This window comes from Ascaphus truei, chromosome 19 (assembly GCF_040206685.1).
Source record: "Ascaphus truei isolate aAscTru1 chromosome 19, aAscTru1.hap1, whole genome shotgun sequence".
Taxonomy (NCBI): domain Eukaryota; kingdom Metazoa; phylum Chordata; class Amphibia; order Anura; family Ascaphidae; genus Ascaphus; species Ascaphus truei.
The window spans coordinates 32,761,522-32,789,401 of NC_134501.1; the positions used below are offsets into that span (position 1 = coordinate 32,761,522).

General features: G+C 43.6%; 1 protein-coding gene across 1 annotated transcript in view; it reads right to left on the reverse strand.

Moving 5' to 3' along the window:
• Window positions 1–4,387: 4,387 nt before the first annotated feature.
• NRN1L (neuritin 1 like) overlaps window positions 4,388–27,880 on the reverse strand; it is a 100,654-nt gene continuing 77,161 nt past the window's right edge. Inside the window, exons 2-3 of the mRNA XM_075577102.1 lie at window positions 14,296–14,458; window positions 4,388–10,403 (exon numbers count right to left, since the gene is read on the reverse strand). Of these exons, the coding sequence (XP_075433217.1) occupies window positions 10,115–10,403; window positions 14,296–14,458 (452 nt within the window). The 3' untranslated portion in view covers window positions 4,388–10,114. The remainder of the gene's footprint in view (window positions 10,404–14,295; window positions 14,459–27,880) is intronic.

Genomic DNA, 27,880 nt, shown 5'->3' on the forward strand with positions numbered 1-27,880 from the left:
ATGAGCAACCCTTAGCCAATACATGCTGCTTTAAACACAGCTTTTAAGCAAGGACTTGGGAGATGCAAAGTCAGTTAACCCACTCACAGACATGTTTCAACCTTGATGGGTATCATCAGTGTGAGGTTGGCTTGCTGACATTTGCTCAAATGAGATAAGAGTAGGTAATCACCACGACTATTAAGGTTATGGTGGGTAAAAAAAGTGACTCAGAGCTCACACCCATTGATAACCATGACAATGGATGAATGCACAGCTGGGTGATTAGCAGTATGGAGGTATCTTATGTAAGCTTAATCAACACATGACATCAGAGCTGCAGGTTTCTTGTGTTAATTTAATTGGGTGATGGTGATTGGTTAATTGACTTTCAGTGTTTGATGTATAAATATGTGGTGAACTGTGTCATTCTCCCTTTGTATCCCCCTGAGGAAGGTCCCATTCTGTAGGACCGAAACGTTGGGTTTCTGGATGTATTTTTGCTTTCACTAATACACTTTGATTTTCAACATTGAGTGCTGTCTCTTGTTTACCAATCCTTGGAACGGTAACGTATAACTACATTCTCTATATGGGACGTGCACCTGTGGCTTACCAGCACCTATTGGAGTGCCAACTGCCTTATCTGACTATATATATATATATATATATATATATATATATATATATATATAGCAACTGTAAATATTCCTGTATATTCATTTGCATGTCTTAGACAGGTCTGCAACCCTGTCTTTCACCATTATCACCCAGCAAACAGCACTTCCACTGCAGCAAGGGATTCTGGGAAATGACATGCAAATGAGCACACAGTGCCACTTTTTATCTCATGCTCACATTACATGAGCAACCCTTAGTCAATGCATGCTGCTTTAAACACAGCTTTTAAGCAAGGACTTGGGAGATGCAAAGTCAGTTAACCCACTCACAGACATGTTTCAACCTTGATGGGTATCATCAGTGTGAGGTTGGCTTGCTGACATTTGCTCAAATGAGATAAGAGTAGGTAATCACCACGACTATTAAGGTTATGGTGGGTAAAAAAAGTGACTAATGTGTGAGCTGTTGAGCTCCAAGTATGACAGTGGAACTTCTCTGCATCTGTTCTAGTCCAATGTTAGAGCTGCTGCCCATAATAACAGAGGTTGTGGGTAATCAGCCTGTTGTGCCTGACACCAGTACCCACTTCATCACAAAGGGCACCTAGACTTGTCAGTATTGGTCTTATTTAAATATTTTTTGGGGTTCAAATCAGAACACTTCCTTTTCCTGGTTGCCTGTTCAATGTGCCATGTGCACAAAGAGGAGCCCAGCTGAGATACCCGGCAGATATGTGACAGTGGAATTTCCCAGGATCTGGTTAAGCTCAATGCTAGAGCTGCTGTTCAGAATAGCTGAATTTCTGGGTTCTGGGCCTTAGACTTGGCAGTATTGGTTTTATAGGAATATTTTGAGGTGTGAGGTGTGACTCATTTAAATATACTTTGCATATCTCATTAGCATATATCCCATGTACCACAGGTCACTTCTTTTTGAACACAGGTGTTTCTCCCCGTGCTATATCGAGGGAGGTTTGAGGAATATATATATATATATATATATATATATATATATATATATATATATATATATATATATATATATATATATATATATATACAGTGCATACATATATATATACAGTGTTCGACAAACCTATACATTTGCTCGCCCCGGGTGAGTGGATTTAACCCCCGGGCGAGTAAATATTGGCCCAAGCAGCACACGTTTGGTACTAGGTGGCGAGTAGATTTTTTTGTGTGGCGAGTAGATTTTTTGGTGATTTGTCAACCACTGTATATATATATATATATATATATATATATATATATATATATATATATATATATATATATATATATATATATATATATATATATATATATATATATATATATATATATATATATATATGTATATATGTATATGTATATGTGTATGTATATGTGTATATATATGTGTGTATGTGTATGTGTGTGTATGTGTATGTATACATATATATATATATATATATATATATATATATATATATATATATATATATATATATATCATACAATACCTGAAAGGTAAAGAGACAAAAGCACTCAGCAGTTCAGTAATGAAAAAATGTATTAAAGTACACAAATACTTGCACAAAAAGTCCAACGTTTCAATCCCGGAGATAGATCTTTATCAAGGGGGGTGCATCAAGGGGAAGTATGCTTCTTCATGTCTTCATGTGTGAACATTTTAAACCTGTAAAGATCGGTACACTAGTAGCAGTATCAAAATATACTGTGTACTGAGACACACTACCAGTGTTTGAACTCCTCGAGGCGTGGTTCAAATGACCACATCACTTTATAGCCTCTGGGTAGATATACAGCGGTGTGCTGCTGGTAAGTATATAGTCATTCATATTCAAACCTGCCAGATACAGACAATATTTAACCTATAAGAGTGATTAAACTAGTAATAGTATGAAAATATACTATATACTGAGGCACACTCTACCAGTGTTTTTACTCCTCGAGGCGTGGTTCTGCAGACCACATTAATTTATAGACTCAGGGTAGGTATATAGCAGTGGGCTACTGGTATGTATATAGTTGTACACATCAGACCAATCTTGCGCTAGTGAAAGTCGTTACACAAATGAACTCTGATAATCAAAATGTGTAATAGTATAATAGTATCAGATGACACAGATTCCCCCTTGGTACCAGCGCGACATGTATAACATGTAGTACTCACTTGGTGTATATACATGTACAAGATAGAAGCAGTCAACCTGTAACATCAATAAGTTGCAATATATGATTCAGTATTAAACGTGAGGCTGCCAAGTACAAACCACCAGCTCTGTTACATGGCAAGCAAGTTGTTGCTAATATTAATGTGTATCAGGATCCCAGGGGGACACCGATTGGTGAATAATCACTGCCGGAGTTAAGTGTGTAGATGCACTATATTATGAGGTACACCCTAAAAGTGTTTTTCCTCCTTTACGTGCGGTTCAGAAGACTGGATCAGAAGCCTCAGATACTGTAAATGTTTATGCGGAAGAGATGCTGAGATCGTGAGCTACATACAGTAGTCCCGACAGGGGTGACGGTTACTGCATTCAAAGTACAGATGGGATATATAATGAATATGTAGTCCCAAAAACTGGCCTTATTACAGCCAGTTTAACTTGTCTGTTAACTCACTTAGTCAGTGTCCGGTCCGTCATCTCACCCGTACTCGGATCTCCCGCAGGTACTGTCGCGTGATGACGTCACTACCACCTGACGTATGTTTCATGCCCACTTGCGCTTTGTTCCCTGGGAATGCTAGGCTGATAATACACTTACCCAGCCTACACTCTCAGGGATCCGAGTTTAGGTGGTTCCACGAGGGGGTTGAGGACAAAGAAGAGTGGGGATGGGTCAGTCTTCTATCTAGGAGATGTTGGTCCGATAAGCGGAGCCATTGTCTGCCCCGGACCGCAGGGCATCTATCTCATCAAGAGATAGCATGTCAGCATTGAGAACATGGGCAAGTAGGCGCTGTTCTCGTTGACTGATTTGTAATGCCCGCCCTCCTTGTCTCGGCCTCCCCGTCGCACCCCCTGCTCGGATTGGCCAACACACAAGATCTGCCCTGTGCTTGGTTTCTGCCCCGTTCTCCATGATTTGCCATGGAGACGGGGAAATTAGAAAAGGGAAATCTCCACAGACAGTGCTGAGGCTACCGTGTAGATGGACTACATGTTGTACTCTGAGGTGGGAGGGGGAGGGAGGGAGAGAGAGGGAGGGAGAGAGAGGGAGGGAGAGAGAGGGAGGGAGAGTTGCGGAGACATTGAGAGGGAGGGGGAGGGAAGTAGAGGGAGGGAGAGAGAGGGAAAGAGCGGGAGTATCTTCCTGCCATAAGGCTGCAGGGTCACCAACAAAGTCAGGACATCATCTTCCAATGACATTGCTGCCTTCTATTAGCCTCCAAAGCGAGGCTGATACCAGCGGTCATATTGTGTTTATTGGGCAAGTATTCTGGGAACCAAGGTACCTTGTTCAGGTAATAAAAAAAATACCCCGCTCCCCTACAAAATAAACAAGCAGCTTCCAGTAACAAGTACAAGAATAGACATAACATTGCCGGGGACAGTGACACTACTATTAAATGTAGTTCAAACCACTGAATATCTGTGAATTCTACTTGTGCCCTCGCTGACAAAATGTGTTTCATTTCCATTCAAATAAATAATTGGACCGAATAATTGTTCTATTTGAAATCGCTTCTTATCAACAGTTAGAAGCTATTAGTACCACATAATTTCAATTGCAAGAAGAAGGAAGTTAATATGCGAACATACAATGGAACCAGACACTCTTTGTAAAATATTTTTTTATTAGAAATATATACATTTGTTTTGGTTTGTTTTAAGGAACCAAGCATAGCAAATTCATAGAGAAAATGATGTGTGGATTATCCATGTCTAGATAAATACATTTTGTTTAGTAAAACATGAATATAAAGCAGATTTATTCTATATTGTCTTTGGGTTTCATATAGGATTCTACATCCTTGGTTTTCATTTATCACAGTTTCTTCTAAAACATTTGCTGGATTGTAATATGCATCATTTCAAACAATTATCATAACCATACGCAACATGCAAAATATGTTTAGGGCAGGAGTAGCCAACTCCAATCCCCAAGGGCCACCAACAGGCCAGGTTTTCAGGATATCCCTGCTTCAGCAAAGGTGGGGCAGTCATTCTGACTGAGCCACTGATTGAGCCACCTGTGCTGAAGCAGGGATATCCTGAAAACCAGACCTGTTGGTGGCCCTTGAGGACTTGAGTGTGCCACCTCTAGTTTAGGAAGTTATATATTAAGTTACTCGAAAGTTGCTGTCTAGGGGAATAGGTAACAAGCGCAAAAACAACATTTAAAAAAAAATGAAATTGGCAATAATAAATAATGTGTAATCATGCACCAGTTTACTTTGTATTGTTATGATTTATTTCACTCCTTATACTTCAGTTTAGGGCTTGCTGGGTGTCAATAGGACGTGTTAAGGTGGAGTTATCCTGCACACACATATATGGGATGTATAAAATTCTGCGTCCAGATCAAGGGTAGCCATCTCCAGTCCTCAAGGGTTACCAACAGGTCAGGTTTTCGGGACTGTTTGAGCCACCAATGCTGAAGTAGAGACATCCTGAAAACCTGACCTGTTGGTAGCCCTTGAAGACTGAAGTTGGCCGCCCCTGATCTACATCCATAGCTAAAATCCTAGCAAGGTTGATAGGTGGACTCTGCATCGAGACGAACATTTACATTAGAAAAGAGGCTTCTAAGAGGGGATATGATAACTATATACAAATATATTCAGGGACAGTACAAGGAGCTTTCAAAAGAACTGTTCATCCCAAGGGCAGTACAAAGGACTCGGGGCCATCCCTTAAGGTTGGAGGAGAGGAAATTTCACCAGCAACAAAGGAAAGGGGTCTTTACAGTAAGGGCAGTTAAAATGTGGAATTCATTACACATGGAGACTGTGATGGCAGATACAATAGATTTGTTCAAAAAAAGGTTGCACATATTTTTTTAGATAGGAAAGGTATACAGGGATATACCAAATAAGTAAACATGGGAATTATGTTGATCCAGGGAGTAATCTAATGTATTTTTCCCCTTATGAGAAATCATTGGATGATATTTCACTGGGGTTTTTGGTTTGCCTTCCTCTGGATCAATACAATGTAAGTACTGGTACAGTATAGGATAAAGTATCTATCATGTAAATTAAGCACAGGTTGAACTTGATGAACATATGTCTTTTTTCAACCTCGTGTACTGTATCACTATGTATATTGTTTAAGTACAGTAGTATGTTCCCTCTTTTCTGTGATGATAATGGTTTGCTTGTGAGGGGGGCTGGGGGGGGGGGTTGCGAGGGTGGTGGGGTGGGGAGGGTGGTGGGGTGGGGGGTGTGGGTGGGGAGGGTGGTGGGCTGGGGGGGTGGGGTAGATGGGTGGGCGGGGTGTACTACACAATCTAGAACTATGTAAAATGTTGCAATAAGTGATTTTGTCATTAAACAAACACAGGGAAAGCGTAAATTAATGCATCTCTGTGGGCCAATGTATACAAACAATTTTAATTTTTTGTGTGGTGTGTGAGACAACATCTTTCTCACACAAGAAATTGACTCTAGGTAGTTGAAGTTTGGATGTTATCGTTGGCTCACATGCAGTGGCGGAGTTCCCATTAGGCCCGGGCCTAGAGCGTCAATTTGTGGGGGAGGATAAAAATGTCCGCCCCTATATACATTTGCCGCGCTCTTGGGTCAATCGGGCCTAAAGGGAAGGCGCTCATCTGTCACAGCCACCTCCTTCCTGCCACCCTCCTCCTCCTTTCGAATCGCGGCGTCAAATGATGCCACGGACGTCACCAACTTGTTGCCATGGCAATGCGGCGGCGGGGCGTCAAATGATGTCATGACGTCGCATTACCATGGCAATTCGACACCGTGTGACGTCACACAAAAGTAAATGAATTGTAATATTAAACTACATACGTGCACCACTTTTGTGAGTCATAGTTGGTCTGTCAAGTTTTCCTCAGAGAAAACAAGAAACGCAAATCAACGTGAAATATTCTGAATAAATCCACATGTAGAAACGTAGTGGCCCTGTTGACAATTCATGTAGTTAGAGGAGTCTATTGTAGGAGTTAGATGTTATTACATAATAATATGTAATGTCAAATTCTGTCTTACTATCCATCATTTTTCTGGTCTTTCCTCCAGTGCGAAAGTGGTCTTTAAATTTAACGCAGATAAAAGCAGAATATGCATCAAATTAATCTTTTATTTGCCTTAATACATGGGCCCACTAGTAGAATGCAATTAAAAAATGTACTCTCCAAAGAGATGTGAAGGGGAGCGGTATTATTTTCTAAAGGACTAATAGCAAGAACATGTTTAATAGACCAAATAGTCCATTGCCTCCTTTTTAACGAGTATAATCATTTTGAAATAATGTTTTCAACTTGTTATGTTTTCATGGTAACAAAATGCTTCTGGGGGCTTATGGTCTCTACCTAATCTCGGTATTGATTTGTGCCTCCTAGAAGTATTGATGAGACTGATTAGCCAAAACAGATAAATATCAAGAACACTAAGGGGCTACAGATGTCGGCAGGCACGAAAACAGTAAGGGGCCCGGGAGGATTCACTCTGCGGGGGTCCATGCTGCTGAATGGATCTCCAGCACCATTCATCCTTCCAAGCAATCAGCCAGCGACCAGCCTGGAAGAGCTGCACCGAGGGACAGAAAGCAGTCTCTCTCCATGTCTCCCCGAGAGCTGAGAAGGTAAGCGGACGTGAGACGCAGTCTCCATATCTGTTCCCCCTGATGATGTAGATGCCCGAATATGGTCCTATAGTATTCCACCCTCATGACGTAGATACCCATATTCGGGCATCTACATCATCAAGGGGGAAGAACGGATACGGAGACTGGTTCACTGCTTCTTACCTTCTCGGGGAGATGCGGACAGGGACGGCTTCCCTCTGCACAGCTCTTCCAGACTGTCTGTCCCAGGAAGATTACTGCTGCGGGGGAGGGCATTCAGAAGCTGGGAATCCTGCAGCGCTAATCCTCCTGGGACCCACAATGCACTGTTTGCAGATGATTTCCAGTTAAAATCTACTCCTCAGATTTTAGCCGCTTGTTGAAGGTGCAATCCTACGTAAAATGTATTTTCTCAACACATCATATACTCTAAAAGTGTGGCCCACTGCAACTATTGCCCTATTTCTCCTGATACTGTATATAGATTATTTTAGTTTGCTAGAGGTTGGCCCATATTTACTAAACTGTGAGCTGGAAGACACCATGCAGCCAATTGACTTGAATGGCAGAAGGGTGTGCAGTACGGATGTAACAGAGGATTTTGCTCCCGCTGGGGTGTTAAAGTGGGATATTCTCCGGTACCACGGCCACTGAGTCTTATGCAAGTTCTGTTATTTTTCGGAGTTGTAGCTCGATATGTTGCAAGAGCAATGAAGTCTGCTACATCTGTAAATATGGACCTGTGAGACTCTATGACTGCTATTATATCTCCCAGAGTCACATACCCGTCTCATCCTCACTGTTTAATGGTTCTCCCTCCCAAGTGAGGGCAGCTACGTCATAGGACTGGCATAAAAGCTTCATCAGAGTCAATCTGCCATCTTGTTCTATCCCAGGCAGCAGGGATTCTCTTCTACTTTGAACGATCCATTAAAGTGAATGAATAGAGTAGAGGGGATTGCACCTGCAGAGGCAATTTATAGCTAAGGATATGAAAACGGAAAAAGTGAAATAAATACAATTTTACCTCCAATACTGTCATAGAGGCTGTCAGCGCTTTACTCTGCAGAGGGGCTACAGTTTGCGTCTCCCCTATTTCCATATATAACTATTGGCTCCTTCATTTGCTAATACTAACAGAGCACGATACATTATTTAATGCCAACATGGCCGCTTTGGAGATTCTAAATTCTTCAGCATCATACTTACATTACGTGTAATATGATTCTTACAACAATCAATGACAAAACTAGAAAAAAAATCACATTTATTTTATGCATATTTGATAATAGTTGCAAAAAGTGATACCAAAACTTTTTTGTTAGTAAATGTCATATTTCTTTTTAACTCGATACAAATATGCAAAATAGGAAATCTATTGGTTACTGTCTGTAAGGTAATATGCAGGCCTGAAATACCACCAGTGTCTGTCTCTGTGTGTCTGTGTCTCTGAGTGTCTCTGAGTGTCTCTGAGTGTCTCTGAGTGTCTCTGAGTGTCTCTGAGTGTCTCTGAGTGTCTCTGAGTGTCTCTGAGTGTCTCTGAGTGTCTCTGAGTGTCTCTGAGTGCCTCTACATATATACATATATATTTTTTACAATATTATATATATATATATATATATATATATATATATTTGTGTATATGTAGATATATAAGTATACAGTAGATAAATATATATATATATATATATAAACTGTACATATATTGTTAATCTAACTGGACAATATTTTGAGTTCGGAAGTTTAACTAGGAATACTATTTGGATGGCTACGGGTTCAAGGTAATATACAAGATCAATATACAGTATATACAATGTTGACAACCCAGCGCCAGAGAGACTTTGATCCAGTCTGTATTGTCTAACTCCCACCCCAATGTATATCTGCATGACAAGACCTAAACAATATCAAATATTATATCATATGAATGAGATATTTCTCCTTTCAAAGCGATCAGAGCTGTCAGGAGGCAGCCATCTTGAATATGTGATGTCATTTATACCACTGGAGGCATCAAAAAGACTCATTAGTATTTCTTCTGGCCTCTGTTTTTCCAAGAAGAGTAGAAATAAGTCAATACTTCCAAATAAAGCACAGGAAAAGTAGTAATGTGTGCTGTTCTGAGCAGGCAGCTTAGTAATTAATCCAAAGCACTTTAGCCTCTCGTATCTATTCATTGACATCATAAACCAAAGATGGGCACCTCCTGGTTTCACTGAACGGTGCAGCCTGCCTTTATCTATAGGAAATGCCAAGACAGAGATTTTCAAAACAGGGTTAAACCTTAGGAAGTGGTCCTGTGCTCAATTCTAAGAAATGTTGATACTTCTTTAAAAAGGGGATTAGGATCATTCTAGAAGGGATTCTACAATATTTCTACTCTAAAAACATAGAAGGAGAGGGAATGTTAAAGTAAACAAAAAGTAATGGTACTGCCAGTACCATCACACTGACCACTGTTGATAAGATGTAGCCCTGTTTAGTATAAATGGACCTAACGTAGAAGACATGGCTGAAAAGTGACAGTTTCCAATCCTAACCTCCATAGGGAACTTCCACTATTGCATCAAGAAGTCCATGGCGTACTTATATCTGTTGGCTAGATGGTGGTAATAGGCTGTCTCCACAAATTAATCACACAGACAATTATTGGCGTCCTATAGAAACAAACAATACATTTGAGTTATTTGTAACCCCTCCTTTAAACCTCAGTTACTGTGCCGGAGCATTGAATGTATAGGGGGAACATTTTTATGACCACTGAAAGAGAAGCCATTGCATTATCCCTGCACAGAGAACAGACAGCAGGCTGTGGGGTAAGAGACCGGCTGACCCTCTCAGAGTTTCCTTGTTAGTTTCAGCAGTATCGAAGCCTCTCATGCTGTTAACCTGCCGGCTCCGGGCACTGCACAGGTCATGCAAATTGCCCTGGTATTGAATTTTCCTGGACTCCTGACGTAGAGATTCCCAAATAGCGGCAGCCTCCTCGGGGCAGTTGACCAGGACATTGCTGGCGCACTTGTGAAATTCATCCCACGATCTAGGAAAAGACAAAACAGTAGATGTTATTGTGAGTGATATGAAAAGCTACTAGCTCCGTGAGCCCGTTATTTCAGTAAGGAAAGGTGCAGTCCCACTCAGAAGCGATGGGAGCTAATGGCAGGGAAAGGTTTGACTGGTTAAATATTATAAAGACTGATGCTTTTGTTAACATTTTATTGAGTTTAACGAGTGTGAGGAGGGGGGGGGATAGAATGTTAGACGAAGAGGGTTGGAGTAGGAGGAGGAGGCGGTTGAGTGTGAGGAGGGGAGAGTTGAGGGAGGGGGATTGAGTGTGAGGGGGGTTGAGTTTAATGAGGGGGCATTGAGTGTGAAGAGAGGGGTTGAGTTTGAGAAGGGGGGATTGAGTGTGAGGGGGGTTGAGTTTAATGAGGAGGCATTGAGTGTGAGGAGAGGGATTAGTGAATGTAAAACGTTACTTGACTGACATCTTTTTATTTATACACACTTAAAATGTCAGCCTTCATAGTAGTAACCAGCCCTCTAATTTTGTTTAGTTTTTTTTCCGGTCCTCTTAAGGCAAAAGGTTGGAAACCGCTTGACTAAAGTGCACTTGATTCCCAAAACTGCAAAGGCAGAACACAGGATTATTGGCACTATAATGCCAACTACTATAGCAGAAAGGGACCTGGATCTTTATTTCAGCTGACTTAAAAGCAGGCAATGTAAGAAAGCTACGGGGAAAGACAGCAGGATGTTAGGTTGTATAGGGAGAGGTGTGAGCAGCACAAAGAGAGAGGTAGTGATGCCACTTCATAGATCTCACCAGCAGTATTATGTTCAGTCCTGGAGACCATATCTCCAGAAGGATCAAATACATTAGAGATTGTGCAAAGATAGGCTACTAAAAAGGTGCATGGTCTAAACCAGGTGTGGCCAACTCCAGTCTTCAAGGGTCACCAACAGGTAAGTTTTTAAGGATATCCCTGCTTCAGCACAGGTGGTTCAATCAGTGGCTCAGTCAAAGTCTGTGCCAATTGCCTGTTGTTTTTTTTTTGTGATGTCATCTTAAAGGGAGGGAAGCTTCCTGATTGGCTGGCTTCCCTTTCATTACGTCACATCATATCCCCAGCTAACCGCTAAGTTATTAAAGGAGTGAAATACCAGTGCCCAGTTGATTGTGGGCAGTGGGGGTGGCTGAAGGTGGTATTTCGCCCATGGTGGGTGTTTAGGCCTACCAGGTGGGTAGCTGGAGGGGCTTAACCCTTTCATTACCTTAGTGGCTTAGTGGTTAACTCCACCTGCCACCCTCCCGGAAAGGCCTAAACACCCACCATGGGCCAAATACCACCTTCACCCACCCCCTGCTGCCTACAATCAACCGTGCACTGGTATTTAACTCCTTCATTACCTTTGCGATTACCCACTAAGGTAATGAAGCTGTCTGTAAATGTATTTTTATTACATAGGTTGGAAGCAGGGGGTCTCTGGAGCTGGTATTAATGCGGGGGTCTCCGGAGCGGATATTAATGCGGGGGTCTCCGGAGCTGATATTAATGCGGGGGTCTCCGGAGCTGATATTAATGCGGGGGGGTCTCCGGAGCTGATATTAATGCAGGGGTCTCCGGAACTGATATTAATGCGGGGGTCTCCGGAGCTGATATTAATGCGGGGGTCTCCGGAGCTGATATTAATGCGGGGGGTCTCCGGAGCTGATATTAATGCGGGGGTCTCCGGAGCTGATATTAATGCGGGGGGGTCTCCGGAGCTGATATTAATGCGGGGGGGTCTCCGGAGCTGATATTAATGCGGGGGTCTCTGGAGCTGGTATTAATGCGGGGGTCTCCGGAGCTGATATTAATGCGGGGGTCTCCGGAGCTGATATTAATGCGGGGGTCTCCGGAGCTGATATTAATGCGGGGGGGTCTCTGGAGCTGATATTAATGCGGGGCAGCTCTGGAGACCCCTGGCTTCAATCCGATGCAGTAAAAATATTTTATTTCTTCTAAGTCCTACCGCAAATCCCATCCCGCTGCCGTTGGGGAGGCGAGATGAAACGTGCGAGTAGCTCCTAATGACACACATATTAACTTTCAACCCCTGACCTTACACCTACTGGACAGTCCAAAGTTTCTAAATGTCTCTCTGCGATATCATCCTGAATTCCCCTCACCGACTTAAACTTAACATGTCAAAAACAGAGCTCCTCATACTTCCTCCCAAACCTGGCCTTACTACCTCCTTCCACATTACTGTTGGAAGTACGATCATTCACTCAGTAGCACAAGCACGCTGCCTAGGGGTCACACTCGACTCCTCTCTCATATTCTTCTCTCACATTCAAAAGGTAGCTAAAACTTGTCATTTTTTACTCCACAATATTTCAAAAATACGCCCTATACTACTACTGCAACCTCCTGCAGTCCGGCCTTCCTGCCTCTCACCTGTCTCCCCTACAATCTATCCTTAACGCTGCTGCCAGAATCACTACTATTTCCTAAATCTGTCTCAGCATCTCCCCTCATGAAATCCCTCTCCTGGCTTCTTTTCAAATCCCGCATCTCACACTCAATTCTCCTCCTCACTTTTAAAGCTTTACACACTTCTGCCCCTCCTTACATCTCAGCCCTAATTTCTCGCTATAAACCATCCCGATTTTTGCGTTCTGCTCAAGGATGTTTTCTCTCTACCCCTTTGGTATCTAAAGCCCTCTCCCGCCTTAAACCTTTCTCACTGACTGCCCCGCACCTCTGGAATGCCCTTTGCCTCAATACCTGACTAGCACCCTCTCTATCCACGTTTAAGACCCACATTAAAACACACCTGCTTAACGAAGCATATGAGTATCTCCGTAGCGGATACTTTATACCTCATACATAAACCTTGGCCCTTTGCACTTACCAGAACGCCCTCCTACTGTCTCTGTACGTTCTTCCTACCTAACAATTAGATTGTAAGCTCTTCGGAGCAAGGTGTCCTTTTCCTAAATGTTATTTTTATGTCAGAAGCACTTCTCCTATTTATGTATTATTTGTATTATTTGTTATTTATATGATTATCACGTGTATTACTGCTGTGATGCACTATGTACATTAATGGCGATGTATAAATAAAGACATACATACAGTAGCCAGAGGAAATTAAACCCCTCAAGTGTTAGCCCATTAAATTTGCAAACTAAGTTAAAGATTATTTAGAAAAACATATACTGTAGATGTCAGATTTTTCTAAAAAGGGCAGAATTCACCAGATTTGACTCATTAAACATGTCACTGTGATTAGTTCACTTTGATCCTAGAAAGGGTTGCCCCTTTAAGCCCAATTTACGAAAAAATAAAATTAAAAAAATCAAGCCTTTGTGAACCTTAAGACCTTTATACTTGAATAGGTCTTTATGTTTAGTATACCAAGGCACCAAATAATACAGTACATCGAACCCGTGCAGAGTTTCTGCCACTTCATTCTGGGATTATAGTTCTATTTAGTTATTTATAACATGTGTTACCAGGAAGTAATACAGTGAGAGTTACCTCTCGTTTCCAAGTATGTCCTGGGCATAGAGTTATAATGACAAGTAGAAAAGGAAATCTCTGGCGCGTGGATATCCTGAGAAGTTAACCTCCTAATGTGATGGCCAATTCTAGCTTCCTGGCTTCCTGGCATTATCTATCCCATTAGGAGTTTAACGTCTCAGGATATCCACGCGCCAGAGATTTCCCTTTTCTATATTGCTTGGGGGTTTTGGAAACCTCTTTTTTTTACCTTGGCTGCAAGATATACTGTCCTATGCATTGGGTTTTTTTCATACCTTATAGATATTATCATTATCTATTATCCACACCAGCGCCCATCTTTTTCTTTTGTTATAATGACAAATACATGGTTACAAATACATAGTTAATAATTACAGTTAGAAGGTGGGTCACACTCACTTGCATATGGAGTCAAGTTCTTGAATCTCTTCCATGTCGTCTTCTCTGGGTTGCTGCACATTTTGAGCCATGCTGTCTCCCAGGCTGATCAGACACTCGGCGAACCCTTTATAAATGGTGTCACACTTTCTGCTGGCTGCATCCACCGGACTTTGAACAAGAACTCCAGCAGAGAAAGAGAGATGGACATGTCAAACTAATTGTCTTCATACATACACAGAAAAAAGCATAGGCAACAAAGTTGCGAGTGCATTTACATGTTCCGAAAAGCCCTATTGACCCAATCATCACGTCATACACTGATTACGCTGCAGGTGAGGGTTCTGGGTATTGACATGCATATTCGCTAGAGATTCTTTTCGGTTGTGGTTTTGGCTTATAAGGAAAATGTATATTTGATCTCATATAATTTGGAGCTGTATAATTTGCTTCCTGTAAGTATTTATGCCATCTGCAAACTATTTCGCAAAAATAATTATAATATTTAATAATGTGGTTTGGGTCTGTTTCAAAGTGAAGCAGAGAACAGGGCAAGGATAGCACACGACTAATTATCAAGTATGTTATGTTGGAGATGGAATGCAATTACAAATGATTGACTGATACACTGGACAGGTAGAGACTTTCAGACTAGTAAGCAGTGAAATAGGTCAGATGGAGATATTTACCTTCATACCTTAGTACCCAACACCTAAGTTAAGGATGTTAACTCAGCTGCAACAGATGGGACTGGTCTGGAACTGAATTTACTGATTGAATGATGGGCGGTATTTATCCTCCTAATTTGGTCCTATACCAGTACTTTGCTAACGTAAATAAATATAATTCATTTTAAATTAATTTAATATAATGACATGAATTAGGTCTCTCACTATGCCACTCTGTGTGTCTCTCTTGCCATCTCTTTCCCTTCGTGCCAGCCTCCTCACCCACTCCTACACTCCCCTCCCCTGCTGGCACTAACCCATGACAGGAAAAGGAAGAGGAAAAGCAGCAAGATTTGAACCAAGTGGGAAAGGAAAACTAGGTCTTGCCTTATTTCGGATCAGGTCTAGCACACAGATAAGAGCCACGGGCTATATTTTGTTAAAATCGGGGAAATTCCGCTGGGTTCAGCTTTCCTCAATCCTGGACTCACTCATCTCTAATATTTATGAACACACACACAGTGTCGTTTTTTTTACCTTCCTATCCATTTGGACATGGATACTGTCCTGCATTACACTGCTTGTACAGCAAAGCTCGGAATCACAAAACAAACACATCAGTTTAACCTTGGTCAACAATTCTGCATTGTGGGTCTGGTCGCGGTGACATTCCTATTATATAATAGCAAGAGGACTTTAATCAGAAGTATCGTGCTCAACAACATCCAGGCAGTCATTTAATATTATCAAGCAGGAAAATAATTCAGAGCACACAATTGTTAATAATAATTGATGCCGTGATGTAAATTCCAAAGCCAGTTGGAAGATACTTCTGGTGGGTCACTCAGCAAAGCCCCTAGACTGCAAACATAGAGCAATGCAATTGCACAAAATGTAATCAGAAAAGACGTTCCCATTGAAATTAATTAATGATCTCCTTTAATGAGACTGTTGCAGTATTTTTACACTAGTATTACCACTTTTTTTTCCACTGCTAAAGAAGTGCTGCAGTACAGAACAATCCCTGTTATGGATTGAGAGCGGTGTTCTCCTGTGGGTTACTGAAATAATGCCGTGCTGTGCAGAAATGTGCTATCCAATTGTTTTGTTATTCAGCAAAAATGAGTTCCCTCGGAACAGGGCAGGGAGGCGGCATTTAAAATTGTATTAGAGAAATTCCCAAGTGTGTCGGTTTGTTTCAATATTAACATTTTCGTAGTTAAAGAGATACTTAAAGCTTCCTACAAATTTGTAGAGACATTTTTATTGTACAGTAGTTGGTTCCCTTTACGACTCTAGTCCTGGGCCCGTGAAATCTGTTAGCTGCCATGAGTGTCAGTGACATGTTTAAGGTGTTATATGTATCTGGGGGGGTTACCCAAATCTGACATTCATTTTTTTCAATCATTTCTTTATTTATAAAAATGTATTACCAGGAAGTAATACATTGAGAGTTACTTCTCGTTTTCAAGTATGTCCTGGGCATAGAATTAAGATGACAAATAATACATAGTTACATAAGTGAACAGGGTATACAGATGCAGCGGCCGTTATTCAAACACTTCACGTGTTGTATGCCTCGGAATACCCATGTCATGGCGCGTGATTTCTTCCAACATTACCGCTTTAAGACGCGAGTGCAGGCGAGTGCAGAAAATGGCATTTTAGTGTTCTGGTTAAACACCTGAAATTGATACAGTAGCACAGTACTGTGCACATTACAATTCATTCATTTCATTGCTCACAAAGAAACAGAATCCATGAAATTCAAACAAAGCAACCGCGATAAACACGGGTGCCTGGTGTGATTGGCCGTGGTAATGCCGCGTGGAATACAGCAGAGCACACGAAAACAGCGCCGTGATTTGTTCGAATAACGGCCGCTGCAGCTGTACATTATATACAAGACATTGCATGCACAGTTAGAGATAATATATATTATAGGCGCACAGTATGTAACAGTTACAGACCAGATTAAAATGTGAGACAGCTTTAGTTTTGAAAGGACTTAAACTGGTGGTGGCTGTCAGAGTCTCCGGTAGACTGTTCGAGTTTTAGGGTGCACGGTAAGAGGAGGAGGAGCGGCCGGATACTTTGCTGAACCTTGGGACCATAAATAGTCTTTTGGAGTCAGATCTCAGAGGATAAGTGCTGCGTGTGGTAGGGGTGAGGAGCTTGCTCAGATAGCTGGGTAGCTTGCCCAGAAAGTATTTGAAAGCAATACAGGAAAGGTGAACTTTGCGCCTAGACTCAAATGATGACAAATCTAATTCTTTGAGCATTTCGCAGTGATGTGTGTTGTAGTTGCATTGGAGAACAAAATGACATATTGAATTGTAGAGTGTATCAAGTTTGCAAAGGTGGGTTTGGGGTGCTGAGCCGTATACTATGTCCCCATAGTTGATAATTAGCATTAGTATCTGCTGTGCGATATGCTTTCTGACCAGCAGACTTAGGGAGGATTTGTTCCTGTAAAGTACACCTAGTTTGGCAAAGGATTTGGATGTCAGGGTATCAATGTGCATCCCAAATGTTAAACAGGAGTCAAACCATATGCTCAAGTATTTAAAACTAGTATAGTCATGGTAGGTTTGGGCAATTATTCTGTCCTTCTCCTGTGCAATAATCCCTGGTAAGGGCAGGTTTGCCAGGAGTTAATATGGGTTTGCCCCACCCACTGTAATTAAATTGGTCAGAGAAGGTAGTGCTCAGGCCTTGTGTCAATCAAAGGCACATTGGTGGGTCTACTGGATCTGTACTAAAGGAACTACCACTTCCTGTTTGAGTGTGTTCCTCTCTACCTTTGAGAGAGAATAGTTGGTTTCAGCAAGCTGCCAGGGCTCTGGTACGCGTAAAGCCCTCCCTCTGGGAGAGATATTCCTGTTACTCCATAAGGGAGAAAGGGAATAGCAAGGACAGCTCCTAGAGCCCTGACTAGGAGTGGTGTCCAGGGACATCCTGAAGGTGACAACCTTTGATTGCTGTGTGCTGTGACAGAGATTGTACTGAATCAGGAAGGACCAATAAAGAACATCTGCTTTTATCTATACCTCCTGCCTGAGAGTGGAGTATTTTGGGAGGAGGGGTATACAACTCTTTTGCTGATACTCCACCCCACACAACAGTGGGCTGCACAAGATGGAGAAGCTGCACCAGTAAGAAGAATTTGGGCATAGCCCCAGAAGCCTGTCTTGTTATTCCCTATGTCATAGCGGGAGACTCAGGGCCCCTGTTACCAGCAGGTATGCACCAACAAAACCCATGTAACCAGAGAGCTAGTTCCATTAGGAGACCCTATGTGAGATTGGGTGGGGGAATCACCGTTACACTAGTAACAGGAGTTAGGGTGGTGTTAGCGTTGGTTCTGATCTGGGGCTCAGTCGCTGGAAGCTTTACAAATTTAGCCTTGGTCCCAAATTACTATTTGTTAAAGTTACTTTGTAAACCCGCTGAGCTGAGACTTAGATTGGTGTTTGATTTCCTCCGGCTGCTCCTTTATGTCTGATGTTACAGTGTATTCAGCAAGAGTTTGCGTAGGTAAAAGCCCACTCTGTCTCCCTCCTTTCTCTTTACCAGCTCAAGAGAGATAAAGAAAAAAAACATAATTGACCAACATTTCCCCGTTAAGAGACTGGATTTCTTAAGAACAAATTAAATTGAGCTAACTCTTTGCTTTTTGCATGCTTACATTTGTTGAAGTTAGATTGCTACAGTAAATTATTTGCACAAGGTTATTTTGTTGGCTGGTTACGATGGATATCACCTTTTAAAAGGTAATCCAAGATGGTGGGCAATATCTCTTTTTGAGATTTTTTAAAATCATTATTATTTTTTAAAACATAAGATTGAAGCAGAGGGTCTCAAGAGCTGAACCCCAGGAATTTCAGCTCCAGAGCCCCCTAGCTTCGGGAGATACTTATCTCCGTAGGGGGTGCCAGTAGCCTCTCCGCTCGGCTTCCAGGGCTCAAGTAATGGGCCGCTTTTCAAAACTTCAGCGACCTGCGGACCAATAGGAAGCCACGACGTCATCCAGTGTGGCTTCCCATTGGCCCATGTGACAAGGGAGCTTCGGAAAGCAGAGAGATACCAGCACAAACTACAGAGGTAAGTACCTCCAGAAGTAGGGTGTCCCCTGAGCTGAAATTAATGGGGTTCAGCTTTGGAGACCCCCCTGCTTCAATCCTATGTTGGTAAATAAAATGATTTCCCTGCCTGGACTGCTTCTTTAAGAGTGATTTAATTTAGTTTTAATAATAATTCTATCACATTGTTTTAATTTGTCTGATGAATGGGATTGCCCCATAGCAATTAATCTGTAAATATAGAATATTTGGTCTTTTTTATTTTTAAAACTAGGCCACTAAGAGTAGTTATAAAACCCCAGAGGCATTTCAGGATGTCCTGTTAATTCCTAAGAAGACCTTTGGCAAGTCACCTGCTCACCATCTGGCTATTCTCTCCCACCATGAACGATCAGACAAGCCTGGAGGTCAGCACTAATAACCTTGTTCTATAATTACTCTGACGCGTATATTAGTTCTGGATAAAATCGAGCTCATTATACACCACAGAGACGCACGATACTGCTTCCAACATATTAATAACGCATATGGGAAGAGAGACAGGTCCAGGAGATATTTTAGAGGAGTAAAGTTGGGGCGGGAATTGGGTAGTTTGGACAACGGAAGCACCCGTCCATCCTGGCTCTTTATTTGTGTAATGGATTGAATGATTTTGCTCTTTTTACAATTATGAATGGTGATAAATCTATAAGGGTATATGAGATGTTAACACTGTGTGGTTATAATTGTCTCAGTATAAACAGGGAAGCAGGGCAGTTTACAGTGGAGGAGAGCTGGGACAATTGTCCTGGGCCCAGCTGGGGAAGGGGGCATGGCTGGCAGATCCTAAATGTGAGATGCCATTACCGCTGATGGGTTCTGCAGAAGGCCCTCTGCTTCCCATGCTTCCTTGTTTCCTCCTTTACCCACAAAAACCTACTGGGTCCTTTCCTTGCTGCTTCTAACCTCCCCCTCCCCTTAATAACCTACGGTTGCTCGGCCCCTTCATACCTGCCCATCCTGCCCCCATCTAAACATCCTGCTGCCACTCGGCCCCTTCATACCTGCCCCCCTCCCAACTGGGCCTGTTCAAAGCTGCTCCCCCTCCCCCCAAAAAATAAACATGCAGCTATTTGGCCACTCACCCCAAAAAACATGCTGTTTCACCCCCCCCCCCTTCCCTTCCTACTGCAACATCCCGCGGTGGCTCTTGTTCCGGCTGTTCCCCCTCCCCCCAAACTCAACAACCTGCAACAATTCAGAACAGTCTTAGACCCAGGTCACCATCTTAGTCTTGGGCCCCCGGAAAAGCTGTTGGCTGCATCGCGTGGTGTACTAGAGTGGAAGAATCTGAAGAGGACACCATGGGGGGTTGTTTAGCAAAGGAGGCAAATCTGCAGGGTATTTGAATGGTGGGGAACGAAGCCGACCTCCAAGGCTACTGCTGTGGTAAATGTAACAGCACAGTCTTTGTTACGTTGGCACTCTATCCAGGAAGTAACACTGGAAACTATGTATCTTGGGAATCTGGGGATCCCCTGAACTTAAAAAAGCAAAGTTTCGCTTCCGACGCCCGCCCAGCTCCAATTGTTCCAAAAAAATCAATAGTGAAATTGCTGCTTTAAATTGTTGTTCCAATTTTCCCCAATTCAGACCTGCCAACGCTCAGTCCGTCTCAACGATTTCTAACATCAGCAAACTCATTAATGTTATGTTTATATTAAATACTTCTTGAAATACTTCATATTTACTCATCTTAATTAGACATTTTAAAATGTACATAATTCTGGTTCAATCTAAATTGTACCAATTAGGTATTGACAAAGCCAGATACGCAAGCTGGAAAATCTTAAATTGTATTTATTTGACACACTTAAAAACATAAAAGACTGACGTTTCGGTCCAACTTTGGACCAAACGTCGGTATTATGTTTTTAACTTAATTGTTATTATATATATATATATATGTATATATGTAACCAGGTTCCCCCATTGTCCCGCGACACCTCCTCCTCTTACCTCCGCTGCCGGGGGTCACTCGACAGACCCGCCGGCACTTCTGGAGGGTGGGGGCCGAGCAGGGAGCACTCCGGTGCTCCGGAGGTCCCCGGCGGCTCCCGAGCAGGGCGCCGCCATGTTGCGCAACTTCGCGCATGCGCAGTGAGTCCCCGCATGCGGCGGCCAGCCAGGGACATTGCGCATGGTCAGTGATAGCGCGCGAACCCTAGCCTACCAGGGACAGGCTCTTGGAAGGGACTACAAGTCCCATGAGTCCCACGTGACGCCAGGGAGCCAATAGGGCTGTAGTATTTCCCTGCTCAGGGATAGATACATTTCGCGGGCTTGGAGCACGCTAGTCAGTCGGCGCCAGGAGCAGCTAGACGAAGGAGGTAGGGTGCAGGAGTCAGTGACTCCCTGCACTAGGCCAGCAGCCCCCTAGGCCCCAGATAGCCCTGAGTCACCAGTAGTTGAGTGTTGTAGGGACAGGCCCCAGGTTAGGGACCCTGCCCCTTACTACACAGAGTCAGTTAGGGACACAGTGGACACTGCGCGTCCATCCAGAGGTTTGGGCTCAGACCTTCGCTACCGCTGCAGTAGCCATCCGGGTGGGATCGCCCCGGACGGTAGTTCCTGGATTCGTCAGCCTTCGGATCCTTTGTGAAGCTTCTTGGCAGGCCCGGGCACTGGAGTGCTCGGCAGGTAACCATCAACAAGTGCACCAACTATATATATTATTATTACGGGACTAGTGGCTGCGCAGTCACCCATATCCTCTCCCTTTAAGGGTACGGGACATATTGTGTGGGGTTATTGGACACGGGGTGGGATTACCCGGTGTAGGTGGGAGTGTCCTGCGAGACGCAGTAGTCAGTGTCTCCTCTAGAGAAGGACACCTGTTGATTTATGAAAAGTACATGCTATGCAGTAAAGCCAGTTCTGTTTTACAACTGTTTGCTTAACGTGATTGTTTCCTGTGAGGGCCTCCTCCCACTCCGTTGGGATCCCTCCCAGGTGGAGGCGTTGCACCACGAGATCGTATTATATGTATGTACCCCAGACTCCCCAAGCGGAGGCTTAGGCTCCTGAGAGCCACACAGGTTACACAGCAGGTAGTAGTGTCTGTATTCACAGGGAATATCCGTTACATATATATATATATATCGATTTTGTAAATGTAGGCACCATATACTGTACTTTGGTTCTCTTTCTCTCTTTCCCCCTCATTTGGAGTGCTTGATGATGCTCTATGTTCAAATAGGTAGTTATTCAACATTAAATGTGTCAAAAATCAATTCACACAACAAATGCCTCATATGTATGACGTCTTCAAACATGGGACGCACATCTTTTTGAAGGTTCGTGAAACAATTGAGAAAGATCAGAAAAAGAGAAAAAAGTAGCCTCTAATAGAGCATTAAATATTTTTTTATTAAACATAGATTAAAAATGTACACTCCCGTTGTGAGGCTAAAATATAGCCTCAATGTAACACTGGTCCATCTTTCTCCTTCCCCTTACATCCAGGTGCGTCTCCTCTTGGTGTTCCGAGCGGAAGTGGAGTGCGTATCCGGTCACGGAGCACAGATGCTTCCCACAGGAGGAGATACCGGTGGGAAGAAGCGTACGTCTGCCTGGTGCCGATATCCCCCCCCCCCCCCTCCCCGTCGCAAGCATTTGTGCTCCGTGACCGGAAACGCACTCCACTTCCGGCCAGAACACCAAGAGGAGAGGGTCGCCGTGGTCGACAAAGGAGACGCACCTGGATGTAAAGGGAAGGAGAAAGACGGACAAGTGTTGTATTGAGGCTATATTTTAGCCTCGCAACGGGAGTGTAAATTCACTTGTTTAATAAAATCATTTAAAGCACTATTGGAGGCTGCTTTGTGCTCTTTATCAGATATCTTTCACAGCTGATCTCCGCTTTAAATATAAAATATTTCCCAGCCTCCTTCGCTAGCTACAGAATTAAAATCTTGCCTTGCACTCGGCCATACTTTTGAACTGCACATACTTTGTTCCCAGCTCAGCTCTGGAAAATGTCTACCTTTTTACTCCCCAAGCCTGGTTTCTGCGTAGCATTTATGTGACTGTGTAGCCTTATGTTTCTATAACATGCTGCCCCCTGCCCTTTGACACCATTGTGTTTCTCTTTCTGAACCTACTCCTGGCTTTCTGGCTCTCCTTCCTATACACCTACCCCCGATGTCCCCCTTCATCCCCAGGAGTTCCCATATGCCTTCCTCCACCCTTCCGAACCAACCCACCCTAGTATTTGCCACTGTGTCCTTTTCCACCAGTGCCATGCACCCTCCTTCAGACTTCTGAGTCTTAAGGACTCTTATAAAAAGAATTTGGCTAGTGGTGCTTGCGTGCCCCCCCTCTCCCAAGGCTGAAGGGCTAGCCTGTCACAGTGTGCCGCCCTCTCTTAGGGCTTTTTGACATATAATGATGTTAAGTTACTATTACTACTACAGTTCTACTCCTGTTCTGGACCAGACCTTACTCCAGATCTGGTCTGAATTTCACCTCAGACTTGAAGTGGTGTATCTGATCTCTGGATGGTTCCTGACATCTACTGTACATACATACATGGCAAATGGAAGGCTACAGCCGGCATTTATTTCATGGACAAGTAGAAATTCCAGTACAGTCTTTCAGTCTGCCTAGCTCCAGCAAGCTGATTAACCAATCACAGCTGGTTTCTGCCTTAGACATCAAACACTTCCCAGTCTCCTTCACTAGCTACAAAATCAGAATCCACTATCCATACTTCTTCCTTCTCCTTAGTATGGACCTCGTATGCTTTGCCCTACACATTGTACAACAGATACTGTAGGAGATGCGAAAATTTCGAATTTAACAAATCATTACGGAATCGTCATCTTCTCGCTTACATACACACATTACATACACACATTACATACACACATTACATACACACATTACATACACACATTACATACACACATTACATACACACATTACATACACACATTACATACAGTACACACATTACATACACACATTACATACACACATTACATACACACATTACATACAGTACACACATTACATACACACATTACACACACACGTTACACGCACACGTTACACGCACATGTTACACGCACACGTTACACGCACACGTTACACACACACGTTACACACACACGTTACACACACACGTTACACACACGTTACACACACACGTTACATACACACATTACACACACACGTTACACACACGTTACACACACACGTTACATACACACATTACACACACACGTTACATACACACACACTACAATGATAATGTAGCATAACCTTGTACCCATCAATATGCCAGTCCAAATCCAAAGCTTACATGGCTCACAAATCCCCATAAACCTTCAGGCTATTAGCTCATAAAATCATCAGACATGTGGCCAGGAAAACAGTCCCATCCCAGCACATCCAATCCGGCATCGTTTCCCTTTCGCATGCAAAATGTAAATAACAAAAGCCATCAAAGGTTCCGGATATGGATATTCGACAACCAGTCTTGCCCACCTTATACTGAGCCTTCTGGCCCTATTATTGACTAGAAATATGATGTGTGTATACAATGCTCCCATGTACTGTATGTGTGTACACCAAGCATGTCAAACTCAAAGTTTAGGTGGGCCGCAAAAAAACAAAAACGTCAATTTTCATAGAAACGTAGGTTTATTTAGAAAAGAACAACGATACAATTAATGTTTTCTTCCTGACACTTGGCATCTCTGACACTCTCTCTCTGACTCTCTCTCTCTCTCTCTCAGACTCTCTCTCTCTCTCAGACTCTCTCTCTCTCACACTCTCTCACTCTCTCTCAGACTCTCTCTCATACTCTCTCTCTCTCTCTCTCTCAGACTCTCTCTCACTCTCTCTCTCTCTCTCTCTCTCTCTCTCAGACTCTCTCTCTCAGACTCTCTCTCTATCTCTCTCTCAGACTCTCTCTCTCTCTCTCTCAGACTCTCTCTCTCAGACTCTCTCTCTCTCAGACTCTCTCTCTCACTCTCAGACTCTCTCTCTCAGACTCTCTCTCTCTCAGACTCTCTCTCTCTCTCTCTCTGTCAGACTCTCTCTCTCTCTCAGACTCTCTCTCTCAGACTCTCTCTCTCTCTCTCTCTCTCTGACTCTCTCTCTCTCAGACTCTCTCTCTCTCTCTCAGACTCTCTCTCTCTGACTCTCTCTCTCAGACTCTCTCTCTCTGACTCTCTCTCTCTGACTCTCTCTCTCTCTGACTCTCTCTCTCAGACTCTCTCTCTCTTAGAATCTCTCTCTCTCAGACTCTCTCTCAGACTCTCTCTCTCTCTCTCTCTCAGACTCTCTCTCTCTGACTCTCTCTCTCAGACTCTCTCTCTCTCAGACTCTCTCTCTCTCTCTCTCTCTCTCAGACTCTCTCTCAGACTCTCTCTCTCTCAGACTCTCTCTCTCAGACTCTCTCTCTCAGACTCTCTCTCTCTCTCAGACTCTCTCTCTCAGACTCTCTCTCTCTGACTCTCTCTCTCTGACTCTCTCTCTCTCTGACTCTCTCTCTCAGACTCTCTCTCTCTTAGAATCTCTCTCTCTCAGACTCTCTCTCAGACTCTCTCTCTCTCTCTCAGACTCTCTCTCTCTGACTCTCTCTCTCAGACTCTCTCTCTCTCAGACTCTCTCTCTCTCTCTCTCTCTCTCTCAGACTCTCTCTCAGACTCTCTCTCTCTCAGACTCTCTCTCTCAGACTCTCTCTCTCAGACTCTCTCTCTCTCTCAGACTCTCTCTCTCTGACTCTCTCTCTGACTCTCTCTCTGACTCTCTCTCTCTCTCAGACTCTCTCTCTCTCTCAGACTCTCTCTCAGACTCTCTCTCTCTCAGACTCTCTCTGTCTCTCTGACACTCAGACTCTCTCTCTCAGACTCTCTCTCTCAGACTCTCTCTCTCAGACTCTCTCTCTCTCAGACTCTCTCTCTCTCAGACTCTCTCTCTCTCAGACTCTCTCTCTCTCTCTCTCAGACTCTCTCTCTCTCAGACTCTCTCTCTCTCTCTCTCTCTCCCAGACTCTCTCTCTCTCTCTCTCTCTCTCAGACTCTCTCTCTCTCACAGACTCTCTCTCTCTTAGATACACTCTCTCTCAGATACACTCTCTCTCTCTCAGACACACTCTCTCTCTCAGACACACTCTCTCTCTCAGACAGACTCTCTTTCTCAGACACTCTCTCTCTCTCAGACTCTCTCTCTCTCAGACTCTCTCTCTCTGACTCTCTCTCAGACTCTCTCTCTCTCAGACTCTCTCTCTCTCTCTCTCTCTGACTCTCTCTCTCAGACTCTCTCTCTCTCTGACTCTCTCTCAGACTCTCTCTCTCTCTCTCTCTCTCAGACTCTCTCTCTCTCTCAGACTCTCTCTCTCTCAGACTCTCTCTCTCAGACTCTCTCTCTCTCAGAATCTCTCTCTCAGACTCTCTCTCTCTCAGAATCTCTCTCTCTGACTCTCTCTCTCTCAGACTCTCTCTCTCAGACTCTCTCTCAGACTCTCTCTCTCAGACTCTCTCTCAGACTCTCTCTCTCTCAGACTCTCTCTCTCTCAGACTCTCTCTCTCTGACTCTCTCTCTCTCACTCTCTCTCTCTCACTCTCTCTCTCAGACTCTCTCTCTATCTCAGACTCTCTCTCTCTCAGACTCTCTCTCTTTCTCTCAGACTCTCTCTCTCTCAGACTCTCTCTCTCTCTCTCTCTCTCTCTCTCAGACTCTCTCTCTCAGACTCTCTCTCTCTCAGACTCTCTCTCTGACTCTCTCTCTCTCAGACTCTCTCTCTCTCACTCTCTCACTCTCTCTCTCTCTCTCTCTCTCAGACTCTCTCTCTCTCTCTCTCTCAGACTCTCTCTCTCTCTGAGACACACACTCTCTCTCTCAGACACACTCTCTCTCTCAGACACACTCTCTCTCTGAGACACACTCTCTCTCTCAGACACACTCTCTCTCTCAGACACACTCTCTCTCAGACACACTCTCTCTCTCTCAGACACACTCTCTCTCTCAGACACACTCTCTCTCTCAGACTCTCTCTCTCTGACTCTCTCTCTCAGACTCTCTCTCTCTCTCTCTCTCTGACTCTCTCTCTCAGACTCTCTCTCTCTCTCAGACTCTCTCTCAGACTCTCTCTCTCTCTCTCTCTCTCTCAGACTCTCTCTCTCTCTCTCAGACTCTCTCTCTCAGACTCTCTCTCTCTCAGACTCTCTCTGTCTCAGACTCTCTCTGTCTCTCTGACTCTGACTCTCTCTCTCAGACTCTCTCTCTCTCAGACTCTCTCTCTCTCAGACTCTCTCTCTCTCACTCTCACTCTCTCTCAGACTCTCTCTCTCTCTCTCAGACTCTCTCTCTCTGAGACACACTCTCTCTCTCAGACACACTCTCTCTCTCAGACACACTCTCTCTCTCAGACACACACTCTCTCTCAGACACACTCTCGTTCTCAGACACACTCTCTCTCAGACACACACTCTCTCTCTCTCAGACACACTCTCTCTCTCAGACACTCTCTCTCTCTCTCAGACACACTCTCTCTCTCAGACACACTCAATCTCTCTCTCTCTCTCTCTCTCTCTCTCTCTCAGACACACACTCTCTTTCTCTCTGACACACACTCTCTCTCTCAGACACACTCTCTCTCTCAGACACTCTCTCTCTCTCTGACACACACTCTCTCTCTCTCAGACTCTCTCTCTCTCTCTCTCTCTCTCTCTCTCTCTCTCAGGCACACTCTCTCTCTCTCAGACACACTCTCTCTCTCAAACTCTCTCTCTCTCTCTCAGACACACACACTCTCTCTCTCTCTCTCTCTCTCTCTCTCTCTCTCTCTCATACACTCTCTCTCTC